The 17,891-nt window shown below is 45.4% G+C and overlaps 5 protein-coding genes across 5 annotated transcripts; 1 reads left to right on the top strand and 4 right to left on the bottom strand.

Moving 5' to 3' along the window:
• Nucleotides 1–3,910: 3,910 nt before the first annotated feature.
• On the top strand, nucleotides 3,911–4,366 carry N7478_005438 (uncharacterized protein; the record flags this gene model as incomplete). Its single annotated transcript, XM_056921652.1, has 1 exon — nucleotides 3,911–4,366. The coding sequence occupies one exon, from the start codon at nucleotides 3,911–3,913 to the stop codon at nucleotides 4,364–4,366; it is 456 nt and encodes a 151-aa protein (XP_056779689.1).
• A 283-nt stretch (nucleotides 4,367–4,649) lies between these two features.
• N7478_005437 (MDR family MFS transporter) lies at nucleotides 4,650–6,716 on the bottom strand (the record flags this gene model as incomplete). The annotated part of the gene is made up of 8 exons (XM_056921651.1): nucleotides 4,650–5,021; nucleotides 5,075–5,235; nucleotides 5,292–5,795; nucleotides 5,853–5,924; nucleotides 5,978–6,176; nucleotides 6,239–6,290; nucleotides 6,347–6,423; nucleotides 6,519–6,716. 8 exons carry the CDS (start codon nucleotides 6,714–6,716, stop codon nucleotides 4,650–4,652), a joined length of 1,635 nt encoding a protein of 544 aa, XP_056779688.1.
• Nucleotides 6,717–7,237: 521 nt separating this feature from the next.
• On the bottom strand, nucleotides 7,238–11,759 carry N7478_005436 (uncharacterized protein; the record flags this gene model as incomplete). The annotated part of the gene is made up of 3 exons (XM_056921650.1): nucleotides 7,238–8,612; nucleotides 8,677–9,496; nucleotides 9,551–11,759. The coding sequence occupies 3 exons, from the start codon at nucleotides 11,757–11,759 to the stop codon at nucleotides 7,238–7,240; spliced, it is 4,404 nt and encodes a 1,467-aa protein (XP_056779687.1).
• Nucleotides 11,760–12,564: 805 nt separating this feature from the next.
• N7478_005435 (uncharacterized protein) lies at nucleotides 12,565–13,555 on the bottom strand (the record flags this gene model as incomplete). Its single annotated transcript, XM_056921649.1, has 2 exons — nucleotides 12,565–13,272; nucleotides 13,337–13,555. 2 exons carry the CDS (start codon nucleotides 13,553–13,555, stop codon nucleotides 12,565–12,567), a joined length of 927 nt encoding a protein of 308 aa, XP_056779686.1.
• Nucleotides 13,556–14,554: 999 nt separating this feature from the next.
• On the bottom strand, nucleotides 14,555–17,266 carry N7478_005434 (alpha-L-rhamnosidase; the record flags this gene model as incomplete). The annotated part of the gene is made up of 1 exon (XM_056921648.1): nucleotides 14,555–17,266. One exon carries the CDS (start codon nucleotides 17,264–17,266, stop codon nucleotides 14,555–14,557), a length of 2,712 nt encoding a protein of 903 aa, XP_056779685.1.
• Between the last annotated feature and the right edge of the window lie 625 nt (nucleotides 17,267–17,891).

Raw genomic sequence — 17,891 nt, 5'->3', positions numbered from 1 at the left:
GTTTGCTTTCCCCGCAGTGTGCGGGGAATATGCGTTTCGTACAGGATAAGCAGCCTTGAAATCCTTCTCATAATCAATTAGGTATGTGCTTGTAATTTTGATAGGTAAGAGTAGGCTACGGTTAAAAGTCACACGCAGGCCATAGTGTCGGGAACCAAAACGCCCCCATACATATTTGCCTAAAAATATGCGCCCTCAAAATAGAGGCTTGGCCTAAGGGCCTAGAGCTCCCGGGGTCCCCTCATCATACCAAAAGAATATAAAATAGGAATCGATACGGTGGTTGCTGCTGAGTTCATACTTTGATGCGAAATTACTTGAAACGGGCAAAATTATAATATGGCTTAACACCTAGGGGCCTGGTTAAAAAGGACCATGTGAGCAAGCATGTCAAGAAACTTGTATGTAGTTCTGGGCTAAGTATAGGCAAGCTCCACTTTCCCCGCTTATGATCCGCAGTAAGATCATTTCCACCTTCTGACCGGCCAATGCAAGTCTAACGGAAGCCCCCCCCCGATTGCTAGGGCTCTGTTCATTGACGAATAATGGTGGAGGACATTGAAGTGTGGCCACGCAAGCCAAAATCCAGAGCTGGGTCTGAGACACTCTTAACACTTGACGCGTTCAATGAGACTTTCAAGACTAGAAGAAGAAACAGATATTATGATAATGAGAGATGAAATTTTGGTTAAATAAGTTTCTTTCCAGAAATTTGATCTGACATGCAAGTTCAAAAGGTAGAAGATAAGAGATCCATGAACCACCTGTCATACATAATATCGTCCCCGAAAATGTCCGGAAATTGAACTTCGTTCATATCTGACAATGAATCGATCGTTGATGACATTATGTCATTTGTACCGAGCTTTGCTTCCCATTCTGGTCGAATAGTTCGAAGAATTTGTGCGGATCGAGAAAAGACATCACCATTTGGAAAGCCTTGATTATCAAGTTCAGCGAGAGTAGGAACTTGCTCAAGGGTGCTCATGAATTGATTAAGAATCAAGAGTGGGTTAGAAGTATTTTTAACATGACCTTTGTCCCAATTTGGAGAATCAAGAGTTGCAAGCCTAAAAATGGCAAAAAGACAACGAGAGATTTGAGAGAAAATGGCAAATGTAAACCCAGCCCATTGAGCTGGAGGTATCATAAAAATAACATCGAGCCATGAGTTGATTGAGTCTAGAGCTGAAAAGAGAAGGGCAGTTTGATCTGAATTTACTTCATTGTTTGTCAGAGATACCGATGAAAGCGCGAACTCAAGCTCGACATTATAAAGATGTAGTAGGATGACTGTGTGAAATTGTCAGCTGAAACAGCTATATGAGGGGAAAAAGAATGAATGAAAAACGAAGATAAGGAAATAAGGACAGTGACTAACCATCATTGGGCGTGGTTTTGAATATATTGATCTTTGATTCACAAAACCTTGTCGCTTGGTTCTTGGAATTCTCAGGTGCTTCAGACAAGTCATTTGATGAAACCCGATGGAGTTTTCTAGTCTCCATTATGAGTTGTAATCGAACTAGTTGAACTAAGATATCGTCGTTTGTGCATTCCTTTTGCTCTTCTAATAGTTGAAGGGATTCTTCCAAATGGGACGTCCAGCGCAGGCCATCAACCTCTTCAAGGAACGAGGATACTCTGTGCACAAATAGGTAAGTAATTGACTTTCAATCCACGGCTTGAAACACCATTCGGGCCATACGTAGATATCATTAAGAAACAGGCTAGCGCTGCCCTACGTTCCTCCATGGTACGAGGCCCCGAATTTGTAGGTTTTGCGATTTGGTGCAGGTTACAGATTGCCTTTAACGCCTGAGGGGGTCTGTTCAGACCAAGATCGAAGACTAGCGACATGGCCAAATGGGTAAAAACGGACATAAATGGCTTATTGCGAAATTGGTAGTTTCCCCTGTTGTTCTGAATCAGAGATTGTGAATAATCCACGAACGGTGTGGCAATGATCCTACCAGCCAATGAATGCCAGAATTCCCAGTAACAAGTCAATACTTTTCTCAGATTTGACAACTATTTCTTGGGCCACAATTTGACGTATCTTCAGACTAAGCTCGTTTTGTTGGGCGGTTGACTTGGTGCTGACCGACATGATGCAAAGCCATAAGAAGGGCCGCTCTATTCGGAGTTGTTCAGAGCTCGTTGGAAGGGGAATATGAATAAATGGAAAGTAATGCAATTTGAAAGTTAGAAAATGAGCCAGATATTCTTCTGATTGAAGGGCTGTGAGCTCGCTTATCTCAAACGAGCATATTGAGTTCGCCGTAACCGGTGTGCCTGCAACTGTACTGGCTTGACCCCTAGGTAAGGAATCCACAGCACTAATATTAGAGCCATGTAATGCGGGATTATATTGGTCGCTGGCAGGTGTTGAAGAATACTCTACGGGACTTATAACAGATGAAGTCGCGACAGTGCTTTGGCCTCCAGCTTTCATTAGAGATACGAGGCTGTCTATCTTTTCTTCGAGACGATTTGATGAGGTCCTGAGGGGCCGTTTGGCATCGTGCCGTCGCATTGTTTTTGCTGGCGTACATTCTCTATTTGTATTATAGCATCTGGGTCGGATTAATTCATGAGTATCTATTCTTAGCGTGGGCAGCTTACCGTTGACATGGCCCGCCGGCTTCACGGACAATGCATTTGCGCTTAGATCGGACGCAGTTGGTGCAGGAAGAACCGTACCGAGCCGGTATGCCTGTTAGTGACTTTGCATTTCGATCCATACTGGTAGAAATGGGAGCTACAGGAGAAGTGGAAGCCACAGGAGAAGTGGAGAAAGGGTAACGTCCATCTCCCTACGGTCGCGATCACGACAGACAAACGCCGGAAATATGATATTCCGCAGTATTTGCTGTCCCCTGATCATTGGCCCACTTTACTATTTGCATAAAGCTGCAAGAACGATAACTCAATCATTTCTGAGGAGAATCATAACAATCATCCAGCGACTGGAGCTTTCCTAGATCATTCAAAACTATCAGCCCTCTTCTGTCATTTCGACGGAATCTTGTTGGGGAGATCACCCCAATGGTCACAACGCAAGCCGCCCGCCTCACTGGGCTTGCTTTTTTCTTTTTTTTCTTTCGTTCCTTTTTCGCATGAAATTTCCGGGGGGCAGATTGGTTTTCTTTGGAATATCCGAAATTAAATCAAGAATACTTGATCTCCTTGTGAATCCGTTTTTGTGGGTTGCTTGGTGCGCGTTTCCACGGTTCTGTGGTTTGGAAATGTGGAGTCGATATTTACTGAATCGCGACAATCTGTAAACAAATAAAATTTGACTCTGACATTATGGGAATCAATATACCTACGGCCAGTTCAACGTGCAAAAAACAAAATCACACCTGTAGGATCACAAACTTGGAACCAGAAAGACAAACAAGGTATTTCTTGCCTCTGTATTCCCCACACAATGTTTGACGCCACCCAGTCAGGTGCATGCATGGAGCTAGGATTTTATGCATGCGCATTGCAGATCTCTACCCGGGCAAAATTTCCGAGGGTCATGAACCTGGGCAAAGAGGCAGATCACACATGCACTACCAGGATTCACAGTACTGTAATGTACGAATTTGATCAGCTGAAACCCGTTTTGATTCAATATATTATTGGTCGCGCATGTGAACACGGGCTGATCGTAGGGGCTGTGAAATCAGCCATCCTATGAAAGTTCGACTAGTTTGCTAATGAGTTAAGAATGATATCATAGAAGCACAGAGAATCGGCAATTTGAGGCTGAAGACATTTCGATAGGTTATTTAACCATGATGCACCGCGGGAACCAAGATTCATCTGTTCAACACATTTGAAGATACACTATTATTTATCCTCTCATAGTAACTCGTGAGAATCATCTTGTTAGATGAACACCTGAACAATATACCTGGAAATGTACACCGAATACCCCAGAGATCACCGCACTTCCGGACACTACCGATTGCCACCTGGAGATCCAGTTCCTCATTCTCACTCCCACTCCCACTCACACTCTCGTCATCACAGTGGGCATGGTCACCACCACGGCGATCACAGATATAGTCACCACCGAGAAAAGAGTGATCATAAAAATGATGACCCTCATCATAACCGTCATCTTCTCGAAGGAGCAGTAGCTGCGGCCGGAGTCGCGGAAGTGATCCATCGCCACCGCCAGAAGGATGGAGAAGATGTGAGTCATGGGTTTGGCCATATCGCTCGTACAGTGGGTGCTGGTGCATTAGGAGCAGTGGCAGCCAACGAAATTGAACGGGCTCATACCTCTCATGAGAGGAAGAGTCACCACCGTTCTTCGAGTGGTCACCGTCACAATGACCATCATGGAAATAAGCACGGACATCACCATTGAAGAGCACACCTTCATGAATCTTTCCCTTTGATATGACCAATCAACGCTTTATGACTAAATTGGACCTCCGAGGAGTGTATGTTATTGATTTTCCATTATATCCATCTAATGCACTACTTCAATCATATAATACTACTGGCCGCTCAAATGCAGCCGCCCGACCAACAAAGTTCTACTATTTGTACCACTGATCCCTCTTTGAAATCAATTAATTGTCCAAGAGTAGCACATTTTCACTGTCAGATAGTAGTCAAGACGACCTCTCACGGGAAGGCCATTGTCATCAAACGTTTTCAACCTCGGTCTTCTTGCGAATGTCCTTCCAGCCCATGAAACAGGAAAAGACAAAGCACGTGCAAGCCATTCCAACAGTAAGATAGAATACCCGATTAACACTGTCCGCGTAGGCAACTAGAACGCCTGGCAGTTGCGATGCCGAGATAGCGGATCGAAATCCCGTAGCGCCAGCATTGACAACAACTTGCGGATTCACGCTAGGTGAATATATTGGAATCAGAGTTGTCAAACTATTGCTCAATATAGTGTTAGAGAAGCTGAGAAATAGTGCCCCTGCAAACATCTGACTAAATATAACCAAAGCTGTTGCAACGGGGATCTGTGGAGGAGGGAGTACATTCTGCACGGCGATAATGGGCTATATAATAAGTTAGAACAAATTTGTAGCGATGATACATTTCAAGAACATACCATTTGCATTCCTATAGCACGACCAGCTCCAAGGAGAATCTGATATCCAATCCATTTTCCTGATGACGTGTGAGGGGCCAGTGTCGATAACAAGCCGTTAGCAATTGCCGTCAAGACTCCGGAAATGAGGATGAAGGGTAGGTAATAGCCCACGCGCTCGACTAAGCAACGATATCAATTAATAAAATAGTTATATGGGAAAGGGTAATTGACACACCTAGCTTTCCAGATGACATAGCAGTGAGCAGATGGGCCAGAATACTCGGAAGTAAGTAAACACCGCTCGTCAATGGACTCTTGCCTTTCACTGCCTGGAAATAAATGGGGAGATACCAGGAAGCACAAAAGACTTGGGCCATGAGAAGTCCATATGACAGGCTACTTGACCAAACAATTCGCTTGCGGATGATAAAAAACGGAATCATTGCCTTGTCACCCTGTCTATATTCCCAGAGTATGAAAACAATAAAAGTTGCTCCAGCTCCACAAAATAGACCGATTACTTGAGAGCTATGCCAAGAATACTCGTTTCCGCCATACTGAAGAGCGAGTAATAGCTGAATAGCAGATGGGGCAAATAGAGTGAATCCAATGAGATCAAGCTGCCCTGGCAAGGTTCTGATGGCCTTTGTAAAACTTTTCTTCGGAAATAGTTCTGGGACATCGACAAAAGCTAGCATGATAGCGACCAAACCTCCCACTGGAAGGTTAATATAAAAGCCTGGGCTAAGGTTAGTTCACCAATCATTCGTACTAGAAGCGGAATAGAAATTCTTACACCATCGCCAAGTCGTATACTGTGTCAATGCACCTCCTATTAAAGGCCCAGCCGCTAGCCCAACCTGTGAAACTTCGAGGAATAGATCAGTATGGGATGTTTGAGAATGGGATGCCGATACTCACCTCCCATGACAAGGCCAACGATTGTTGGGCGCTTTTGTATAGGTGCGCAGGCAGCGATTATTGTAAGTGCGCCATTGAGAATGCCCGAAGCGCCCATTCCAGCGACTGCTCGTCCAACAATAAGCATCTTAGAGGACGTGGCAACACCACAAATCAAAGAACCCAGTTCAAAAACTGCGAAGAAGCCAACGAAACTCCACTGTAAAAAAGTCGAGTAAGTGATTTTCCCAAAATAACTAGGGAGTGAAGAGCTCATCATACCTTCGTGCAGAGACTCGCGTAAACTCGCCCGGTGAGTGGTTGAATTGCCGCACTGAGGAGGATCAGTTCAAAGATCGATTTGCGGTTTTCCGGAATAAATATAGATACCTTGCCAGCTGATAAGCACTGCCATACCACCCGATGTCGTCGAGCGAATGAAACTCAGTTGTAATGTGAGGAATTGCCTGTTGAACACATTTAGTGATAGTTTTCGCTAGTTAAGCCTGGTTTCGAATACCGTAGCCACAATTGAAGTATCCAGTAACATCAAAAGACATACTAGTGTTACTGCACCGATGATGTTAATAAGTCTGAAGCCAGTGAGCCATTCATGATCCTGATCACCAGGGCCCGTAGTCGCAGCCCTTATGTGATCAACAGTGGGTTCTGATTTGAGCTCTTGTGATGAAAGGCTATCAGACAATTCCCGACTGTGGTTTTCCAAGGGGGTTTCTGGCTTCGCTTTCTCAAGGGACATCTTGTAAGCAACTGAAATATGCCTATTGTAGCACAGAATAGGGGACAGATTCAAAATTCAACAGTACAGAAGTCTGGTGAATACCCGAGTATGATAAATGGATATAATGATAGTAAATGGTCAGTATAGTATGAGGCAGCTCTGAGATGGACAAAAGTGGGCTAGAATTCAAAAGGACATACCACGAGAAAGAGAGCTACAATTTATATAGCACAAAGACCACGCCTTTTGTTGTATAACTCTTATATGTAAGGGATGATAGGGTGGGTTTTGATGTGTGCGGGATTGGATGAAATCCGCAACTGCGAAATCCGCAATCCGCAATCCGCAATCCGCACCCCCTGAGGATGATCAATCAATCAATCAATAACGTGGAGATGCAGTTTTCTTTTCTCGGAGTTTACAAAGCAGAAAGAAACAGATAGAATTGAACGAATGATAATTCATAAAGAGATTTAATAAAAATAAAAATATTACTCATTAGTGACCCATGACAAGATTCTCAACAAGCCCACACCATATCAAGATTCATAAAGCTCCTTAAACGCACTATCTCTTCCAAGAAGCGCCTGAGGTGTGTCAAACTCAACTAACCTTCCGTCCTTGATGACAGCAATCCGATCAAAATCAATGATTGTCTCCAGACGATGAGCAACAGCCAAAATCGTGCAATCGGCAAATTGCTTGCGAATGATCCGCTGCATAAGCGCGTCTGAAACAACATCAACATTACTCGTTGCTTCATCAAGAACAACCACCTTCCCTCCGCGAACTAACGCCCTAGCAAGGCAGAAAAGCTGTCGTTGACCATGCGAAAAGAAATTACTCTCCAACTGCGCGTCTAGTCCGCCTTTTAGCTGGATTAAATCCCATAGCTCCACGCGACGCAAAGCTGCTTCAATTTCCTCTGAGCTTTTGATTTGATAGGGATCCATGTTGGCGCGTACGGAGCCATGTGTGAAAAATGATTCCTGTGGTATCGCGTTCAGAGCGGCGCGAGTGGTCTGTCGTGGGATGCGGGTGATATCTACGCCGTCGATCAGAATTTGACTGTGTGGCTCTACTTCTAGCATGCGAAATAGGCTTGCTAGCAGCGAGCTCTTCCCGCTACCGCTTCGGCCACAGATGCCAATTTTCTCGCCTCCTTGGATGGACATGCTTAGGTTGCGAAGAACAAATTTTTGATCTCCTGCATTATATGAGGCATCGACGTTGCGGAATTCAATAGTGCCTTTCCAAGGCCAGGCTGACGAGTCGGAACTGGAGAAACTCGGAAAGTGGTTCTCTTCTGGCTTGTTTTCATTGACTGTATTTTTGGTGAAGTCACGGATTCGAGAAACGGCACCGATAGATGTTTCAAGCTCGGCCCAGTTGCGCATTATTGATGATAAGGACTGACTGAATGTGATGACGTTGAGTATGGCTAAGCCCACAAATCCGGCGCCAAGGCTATCCCGTAGTTTGACTACTAAAATCATTAGAATCGTACCAAGTATGGCCACGGAGAGATCCAGTGCAAGTTCGAGCCACCTCTGAATGCAGAACATGAGATAGAATGGCTTTTGCGAGGCATCAAGAAGGGCCAAGTTTCGCGTTTCGAAATCGGAGGTCCATCCAAAGGCACGTATTGTCACAAGTCCGGATAGACTCTCGATAAACAACGAAAAGAGAGGCGACTTGGCTTCCAGATCTAAGAATCGCATTTGTCGCGATGTTCGGAGATAGAATTTCTGTAGTATCCACATGAAAAGGAACACCGCCGGGATGACAGCCGCAAAGTAAGAGGCCGAGATACACATGAGGACCATGGACATCGCAGCCGTGGAAAGTGATAGCATAAAGTCAATCATCGCATAAGGTAAGTCGTGGTCGATTAATGTCATGTCTTGACTGAATCTAGGACAGAGGAAGATAATTTAGTCATAGACCATGGTTTCATAGAAAGGGACTATTAACTCACCTGTTTATGGTAGTTCCAATATCGGTCGAAGTAAAGAATGAAAGGGGTGCGTTCATGACAGAATGTACAAGTCGCCCATGAAGGCTCTGAGCACTCATCGAGGCGAAGTAAATGATATGATGATACCCACCAGCAATAAGACCGATTGTCGATATTGTCGCTAGCATGCCGTAGAGACCCAGATAGAATGAATCGGAACTTCTGCCATGTCCACTGACCGAATCCGTCCAGAAGCTAATCAAAAATTCACCCATTTTAATCGCAACTCCGCAGAAAATAAAACAGAACATCCAAAATGCCGTGGATGCCCAATGCACCGAGCGAATATAATAGGAGTAAAGGGCAAAGTCTCCATTTTGTCGAGTTAATTCCTCTGCAACAACTTCGATTTCCGTATTATCTTCGAGTCCGGCAGTCGCTAAGCGCACAGAACTTGGCTCCTGGGGATTCTCATCATCATCGCTAGAATCAGCTCGATACCGGGCCTTCAGAAGCGCAACATAGCCTCCATTCTTCTCTAAGTCGGCTAGGCTTCCTTGCTCAGAGATTGTGCCGTGGGTATCCATAGCAATAACCAGGTCTGCGTATGCGAGTCTATGGACTGCATGGGTTGCCAGTAAAACTGTTGTTCCCATCTTTCTGAATAGTCCTTGTTTTGATAACAACTTGTTAAAGATGCGCTCTTCAGTGTCGGCATCCAACCCGGAGAAGACATCATCTAGCACAACGACTTGCCTTTGGGAATACACGGCACGAGCCAGAGCTAATCGTTGTTTTTGGCCACCGGAAAGAGATATTCCTGATGAACCCACTTTGGTGGCTAAAGAAAAGTTAGTTAAGATACACGTAGCTTCAGGTTGCCATATAGACTTACAGTGACCGTTGGGAAGAAGATGGATGTCTTGATCCAATGCGCAAGCCTGCACAACATCATTGTACCAATCCTCATTGTAAACTGATGTGCCCAGTACATTCTCTTTAAATGAAGTGTTGCGGACCCAAGGAGTTTGATCAACAAAAGCTGTGTCCCTTTCCGATGCGTAAAGGAAACCCTTTGTAGACGGTGTCTCTCCAAGAATACCCTTGAGTAAAGTGCTTTTGCCGCAGCCAGTGGGTCCAATTACAATGCAGAACTGACCTTTCTTGACACTGAGGTTGATATCATGAACGCAGAAAGTTGATTCTTGACTCCATGAAAAGCTGGCATCTCGAGCGACAATCATGTCGGTGAATGTATTGGAATTAGAGGCAGGAGGCTTGCGATCGGCAAGTTCAATGCCCTCCGAGTTGGAAACGTTGTGCTCACTTCCTTTGGTATTTCTTTCATCTAAGAAAATCCGGTGATCACGACGAGGTTCCGACTCTAAAAAGCTCTGCACACGACTTAGAGATGCAAGTGCGGCATTCATGAGCGGGAATGCTCTTATAAGGGTGTTGATAGGACTGGCAAGAAGTGCTATAAGTGAGAGTGTTGTATACGCAATATCTGCAGTCAAAAGAGACTCTCCATTTGATGGGTAGACAGTGTAGATAAGAAGAGTCAAAAAAGGACCAAAACATTGCAAGAGATTTGCAAGAAATACTCGAAGCATCAGGAGCCTGCGAAATAGCTTCGACTCTTCAAGCTCCGCAACTCTCAGACCTTGAATAATACCTGCTAACCAGTCCGTAAAGCCTAGCATTTTGACTGACTTCATTGATCCAAGCATAGTCGCAGTTGAGTCAACGCGCGTCTGAATGCTCCTCATCCAAATCTGTTGGGCTCGCTCCATAACCTTTGCAATTGACATGATGCTGGCCGTAGAAAAGCAAGCGATAGCAGCCGAGGCTACACACGCAACTCCAAGTTGGCGAGCCAGCAAATAGATGGCAATGCCGAGTTCGATTGGAACGGCCCAGAAGTCATTGATAGTTGTTAGGCCGTCACAGATAGATTGCACATCGGTTGACATGAGGGTAACGGCGACAGACTCGTCGAGAGCTGTGACACTGAGATCCAAAGTCTTTGCGAATATGATGCTAACCAAACACCCACGAGCGCTAGTCACTAGGCGGTAGGCCATATGGTAGTACATGCCATTGGAGATAGCGACCCCTAGGAGGGTAATGAAGAAAGCACCCGTCAAGCCCCAGCCAACACTATCTGGCTGAGATGTATCACTTGCAAAATCAATTGTGCGAGTTAACAGAAATGGCTGGGTGTACCGAAAGGCAATCTGGCAAAGGCGTGGTACGACACAATAGAAAAGTCCTTTCAGGTTCGCACGCATGAGGGCCCAGAATAGCGCTCTAGATTTGCCTTGTGATGCTTTCTTCCAGGAATCTTTCATTTGGCGTTGCAGAACTTCTGATCTCATGTCACTATCGATAGGGTACAAATCTTGATTGCGAAGAACCCGGCTAAAACCGGAGGTCATAAGCTGATTCAACCAAAAGAAGAAAGATCGAGAATATATCCCACTTGTTTCTTCGGGCGAGAGATCACGGTATGGCATTAACAAAAGGCTCCGCTTCTCGGCGGCCTCAGCAAGCAATACCATTACTTTGACGCCAATCATTCCTGCAAAGCAGGCTGCGATCGCTTTGCTTTCTCCATGAAGAAAAAGTGTGCGTGAACGCACTATGTCGAATAGCAAAGTTAAGAGGATGTATCCATTGATGATTGGGGATGGACGGACAGAGCGTGCGTGCTCGAGATGGGATAGTAGACAAAGGCCGAGGCCACTTATGAAAGACAATGCAGATGCAGCGATAGTGAACGTGGTCCTTAGCGAGGAACTCAGAATATGGAGAACTAGTAATGTAAGATTGATTGCGGCGAAGACTCCTAAAATTGCGAGCTTGCTTTCATACAAGAGTCCCCCGGCTGATACTTTTGAACGTTGGCGGTGTAGAGCGATGATGCGATATGGAAGGCAAATTAGGAGCAAAGCAGACGGCAGTAAAGAAAGGATTGAGTCTTCGAAAAGGGGCGTGAAATCAAAACTGGTGACTGACGTCGGACCAAATGAAGCGAGATTGACATCTTGAAGGTTTGATGAGTTATTACTCAATATTCCTCCTCGGATCTCAAGCACAGACATGATTTCCAACGCTGATAGCTGGAATGTACAGTCCTCACTTTGAGTAAGATGAGAAGAAGAATGTTGTCAAGCAAGCTGAGACTCGGAGATTTCCAGCACACGGGATGCTTGATTTATAACTGATAGTATCCAGGCAGCATAAATACGGGACTGCAAAATTCAAGGCAGCAAGTTGACTGTCCCTGCAAGTCAGACGCTAATCAATGAATCTAGACTCAACATGGAAATTGACTTTGTCAGGTCACTACTATCGTTGTTCTGAATTGGGTTGAACAAGCTTGACTCTCCGTATTTGAGTTCTTGTAAGTATGAGGTGGCTAACTGTCAGCATTTGATTGAGGCTCAATGTGAGTCAAGAAAAGTAAAAGGAGCGAGATGAGCTTACTACTAGTACTACCAAAGGGGCGTGCGGGGTCACTCGGAGCCCCGAGCGTCCACCGGTACGATAACGGTGGATATCCGGATTGGGGGCGATTAAGTTACCAGTAGTATTCCAACCTTGAAATCTCGGAGATAATAATCAGAAGGACCCGAGGTCCGTACACACATACCTGACCAAGCATCGTCTCCTAATAATCTTCCACCAGACTGATTTTATCTGGAACCCGAGAGTGGAAGCGGAGTTAATTGCAACTTAACTGATTTTTGCACGAGAACGGGTTGGAAGTGGAACACATCATATTTTGTGGAATTCATGGTGGCCTTAGAATATGTGAACTATACTATCTCCTGACTCAGGAATAGTGACTCCCTGCTGCGACTCTTTCTATGCCTTTATAGCAGAAAGTAGGCTATATAAACAGAACTAGCCTTGCAACCATATATCCTGGCTCTGGCCATAGCCAAATGGGATCCATGAATCACTGAAGTACCTTTGCAAAACTGTTTGCGTGTAGTTCATATCATCAACACAATATCCTCCGCCACTAGGGCCAATATGCGGACAGTGAACATCTGGCCGATATTGTACCATGTGCTCATGAACCTCGCGACAAAGGAGCGTATTCCGACCCAGCTCGTAACTCTTGCCAAATCGAATGGATTGTGTCAAATGGTCGTAACAAGTACCAGTATCTGCGTATTGCTTATTAGACCCAGTGCAGTACTGTTCATGAGTGTTGCAAATGGTCTTGGCGAGAACATCAGCGACGTAGGCAACGGCTTTATCGGTTGATGTCGCTTTGATCTTGATAGCCGTCGCCTCTATCAAGGTGTCTAAGAGATACTCGAACCAACGGAAGGTGGCGTCATACTGGGCAATTTTCCCATCTTCATTGAACTCGATCCACGTGTCGATAGTAACAGGGACCAAGACATCAAATGTTGTTGCGTTGAAGGTTACAATAGTAGTCGCGGAAGCGATTCTGTCATTCGCGGCGAATTGGGTAATGCTGTAGTTGACTGGAACGCCCACGAGACTGATGTGTGTTGGGTCAGCAAAAAGGCCAAAGATATATTCACGATTTAGCTCGTCTCCGTCGAAGGTACGTGTGATGTCAACGCGCCCTTGAACCTATTAGTTGATAGCATTAGCTTGAATAGATCTAGTGCCAGGAACTTTACCCGGCGTTCCTTACATCACTAGCAAAAACGGTAGACTCGTTGCCTTGAGTTTGTTTCAAGTTGGCAGGGTAGAGGAAAGAGTCCCAGAAACCCTTTTCAAGGTTCCAAAGCTCGTCGTAAGTAAACCTTGGCTTTAGGGACCTTTCTGGTGACTTCAATGCACCTTCAACGCCTGCAAAGCAGAACGAGGCAGCCGCAACTAGCAGGCTGCAAGAGAGCGGATTGATCGCCATTGTGAGCTTTGGGTTGGCGTGTACAATACGCAAGAACAAAGAAGGAATATTTATTTAGATCTGAGTTCCTGCAACATAACGCTGGCATTCATCTGGCAGCTTTAGAAAAATGAGAGTTATACACCCCGCTGGGTACATGGAGGCCAGGCATGTTGATTAAATTTTACATACTACGTGGCACGCTACAAGGTAACCCTTTCCTCCTTGAAGAACGTTACGACTAAGAGAAATAAAACATGAAGATTCATTGAATGTAGTTAATCGAAAAATGCTTTTCTCGAGGTTAAGAGAGTTTGATGCAAGGAATTGAGCATTAGTCTGTTATAGTGAAGATGGAAACGAAGTAAAGTTTGAAATATTTCCGGGCAATGGAAGTTTCCATTTGTTCAAGACTCTGGGAACGTTGAGACTTTTTGTTTCTCTCTCTCTCTCTCTCTCTGTCTTGTTGTTTTTGGTAAAAAGCATGCTCACATTCTCGAGTCTGGTTAACCTAAAATTGACCAGGTTCCTATTTAGGGGAATGGTCATTCCTGCCCCTTGATCGGCAAAACCGAGTAGTTGGCTTTCTGGCCTTGATTCTTCTGCCCGAAAATTGATCAGCAATAAGTCTCATTTCTGCAGCTTGTCTTCGATTTACAAAATTGGAACCTGATAGTCCCTAGCTTAATTATGTTTCGTCGAGAATTCAGATGTGGGTAATGTAGATAAAAACTCAAATTGAAATTCAATGTGGCTCCAAGTTCAAATGATTTACTCAAAAGATGAATGGAAAATAGGCTTGAACAACTTGTAGACCTTAAAAAAAGTGCACTGTACTAGTAGCGACTCGGATTCGCACATGATTATATCCACGAATCTATCGCTATTTGAATCAATGAGATACATGTAGTGTTCTCGAAACCCGGCACGCATACTCATCATGATCATGACATTGCATAGTCTATCCACATTTTCATTACATAAACATCTTTCTGCAATTTGAATACTATGCAATGGTAACTACTCGTTGATCTTCCGGACTGGTGGTTTAAATAGAGTCTCCAAGGGCTTGGGTGGCCATGGATCAGCATGAAACGGGCAGCTCATTTCATATTGACCAGAAGGCAAAAGGGTGCCTTTGTCTTGTGCATCTGGCAAGAAAACCCAGGCAGAAGAATTAGGAGGAATAACAAAACTCATTGAGAAAAATGAATCCTCGTTCAGACTCCATGAGCATTCAATCCGCCCATACGGGCTTTCATACTGAATTTCTGCATTGCGGATAGTTCCTCCTGGGATGGGTCTGATCTTGAAAACCCGCCAACCAGGCTCGATAACACTGAGACCACCCATTTTCTCATGCAGCCAGTTCGCGACAGATCCTAGAGCATAATGATTGAAACTAGTCATCTGACCTGGGTTAATTGTGCCGTCTGGGAGCATGCTGTTCCATCTCTCCCATGTGGTGGTAGCTCCCATTGTGACTGGGTAAAGCCAGGATGGACAATTTGTTTCCAGCAACATGCGATAAGCTAGTTGATGCGAGTTTGTCTCGCTGAGCGCATGGGCCACAATTGGCGTACCTGCGAAGCCAGTCGCAACCCGAAACTTCGCAAAACGTACTTTGCGGACCAAACGTTGCCCAGCTGCTTCAATTTGAGTATTGGTATCAAGAAGAGAGAAACACAATGCAAGTGCAAGTGAAGTTTGCGTATCGCACATCACCATTCCTTTGGGGGTGACATACTTCTCCTGAAAAATCTGCTTCAAGCGAATATATTCTTCCTTGTATCGTGCTCCATCGTCTGGCCGGTCGAGGATTACTGAGATACTGCCCAGGATACCCGTAACATATACTAGGTATGCGTCTGCAACAAAAACTCCATCGGTTTGGCCATTTCCAGGATCTTCAGGGGGAGCAGATGGGTCAAGCCAGTCCCCATGTTGCCAAAGTGAAGGCGTCCAGAGTCCATCTTCCCCCCGAGAACAGCCTCGATCCAACCAAGATGTCATGCTTTCGTACTGTCTCTCCAGAATATTCTTATCTCCGAAGGATTTAAACAAGGCCCATGGAACCAAGATAGACGCGTCTCCCCACACAGCCTGAGGCGGACGAGATTCTTTTGCAAACTGCACATTTGGCACAATCATGGGTGGAATGCCGTTGTCCTCCTTCTGCTCCAAAGCCAGATCAGCCAGCCAGTCCGCAAGTATCCCGTTCGTATTGTAAAGGAAATTGGCCGTCGGGCTGAAGGCTTGGATGTCTCCTGACCAACCCAGACGCTCATCTCGTTGGGGGCAGTCGGTCGGAATCCATAGAAAGTTCCCTCGCATACTCCAAACTGAGTTTTCATGAAGTCTATTAATCTGAGGGTCTGAACAGGAGAACCAGCCTGTACGGGTCATGTCACTGTGTATGACTGTCGCAGAAATATTATCGACTGTCAAGGGAGACGTGTTATCCTCCGGGGACCATCCAATTACCTCGACAAAGCGAAATCCATGAAATGTAAATGTGGGCGACCAGTCTTTGAGATGTTCACCAGAACATATGATAGTATCGGTGCACTTTGCCGCACGGAGAGGACGCATTCCGATTTCCCCATGCTCAAGGACCTCTGCATGCTTCAATGACACGCGATGGCCAGCTGGTTTATTCAATGATCGGATGCGCAGTACACCGACCAAGTTCTGGCCGAAGTCCAATAACAATTTGCCAGATGGAGATCGAAAAACTTTCTGTGGTGATATTTCCAGCGTGGCCCGAGCTGGCGGACCGTCGGGTAGGGACAGCGCGACTGAGGGAAGAGGGAGAACACTAACAGGTCTCCATCGGGTACCGGATCGGGCTTGGGAGCCTGTTTTCCAGCCTGGCTGTTCTTCCGACATGTCAAATGTTTCACCATTGTATATTTCACTTGTCAGCATTGGTCCCACGTTCCATTCCCAATCCTGGTCGGTTTTCACTACCAGGGGTTGACTGCTGTCTTCAAATGAGATTTCCAACTGGGCAATCAGACCTATATCCTTACCATAGATCTGTCGGCCTTCTCTCCACATTTGAGATGCAAACCATCCCTCTCCAACCTCTGCTGCCAGTATATTTGTTTCGGTTCCGAAAATAAGATCAGTCACATCGAATATGTGATAAGAGTATCGAAATTGGTAGGAGGTAAAGCCCGGAGCCATGAAACAATCGCCCACGCGAGTACCATTTAGGTAGATCTGGTAGACACCCTGCGCTGTAACATATAGTCTGGCTTGGCGAATGTTTTTATTCACTGGTGCCTCGAATGGCCGCCTTAAAAGTATTGGGCGAATAGGCCTATCCGGATGTGTTTCTTGCTGTCCAATTATCAGCTGAGCTTGCCAATCGTCACGATTGAGCAGCCCAGTTTCGACTGCCGACCATTCCGACCATTTCGTTGCAAGCTCTCCCTCGTGATCAAATACGCTGCCGATTGACTTCACCCGAACCGCTGCTTTTTCTCGTGAAGACAAAGCCGTGCTTGGCCAGAGAACTCGAACAGACTGAGAGGATTTCACTCGATAGGACTCCAGTAAACCATTACGTTGAACCTCTATTTCGTAGATGTGTTGTCGCCAGGATTTAACATTTTTGTCTTTGCAAAGAAATCGCCAAGATATTTCTGGGGTCGTGTTTTCGATCCCAAACCCGCTAACACGATTGTCGAAGGTTGGTGGCTCGAGGGAAATTGTAGCATTGGTCATATTTCCAGCAAAGGGTAAACAAATTTGAGTTTGCGAGAGTTGCTTATTGCCTTTGGATAAATTATAGTGATTTTATTGAAGAGTAGAGACAAATTGCAAAAAATGAAAAGTGAACAAACGCTGCTGGGCTCTACCAAGAGCCTGAGGTTTCTCCAACTTTGCGTGTTACCCCGCATAGATGAGAAGGAACTACTAGTTGAATGACCCGAGGCTTGGAAGTATAGATGCCCAGCTCGCTTGAAAGAACTCCGACAAAGGATTTGGCTCGGCCGCCGGGTCTCTGTTCGGTACCACACAAAGGTGACTCGATCGCGATATGATCGGCGGTAGGGGTCTGACCTGCTCTGGTATCTCGTTGGCATGTGTGGAGAGTCCAGAGCATGCGATTGAATTGGTGGAAACGAAGTTATATTTGATCCATCCACTCGGCACTCGAGCTCCCTCAATAATAAATCTCATTGGCTGGAGGTGAATAAGCTATCACCGCACATGACAAGCCTTGCGCTTCAAGTCTAGTTAGTTCTTGTCCATGAAACGCCAAATATCAGCTCTGTTCTTGGGACCCCACAGGAATACCATTCGGCTAAAGTTGACCCGAGGCAGAATATTGGAGCTTTGTGTTAGT

The sequence above is a fragment of the Penicillium angulare genome, assembly GCF_028827245.1.
Source record: "Penicillium angulare strain IBT 27051 chromosome Unknown utg000004l_segment0_segment0, whole genome shotgun sequence".
Lineage (NCBI taxonomy): Eukaryota > Fungi > Ascomycota > Eurotiomycetes > Eurotiales > Aspergillaceae > Penicillium > Penicillium angulare.
Note: the sequence above shows the minus strand (reverse complement) of the source record. Positions and strands in the feature narration are given on the sequence as shown.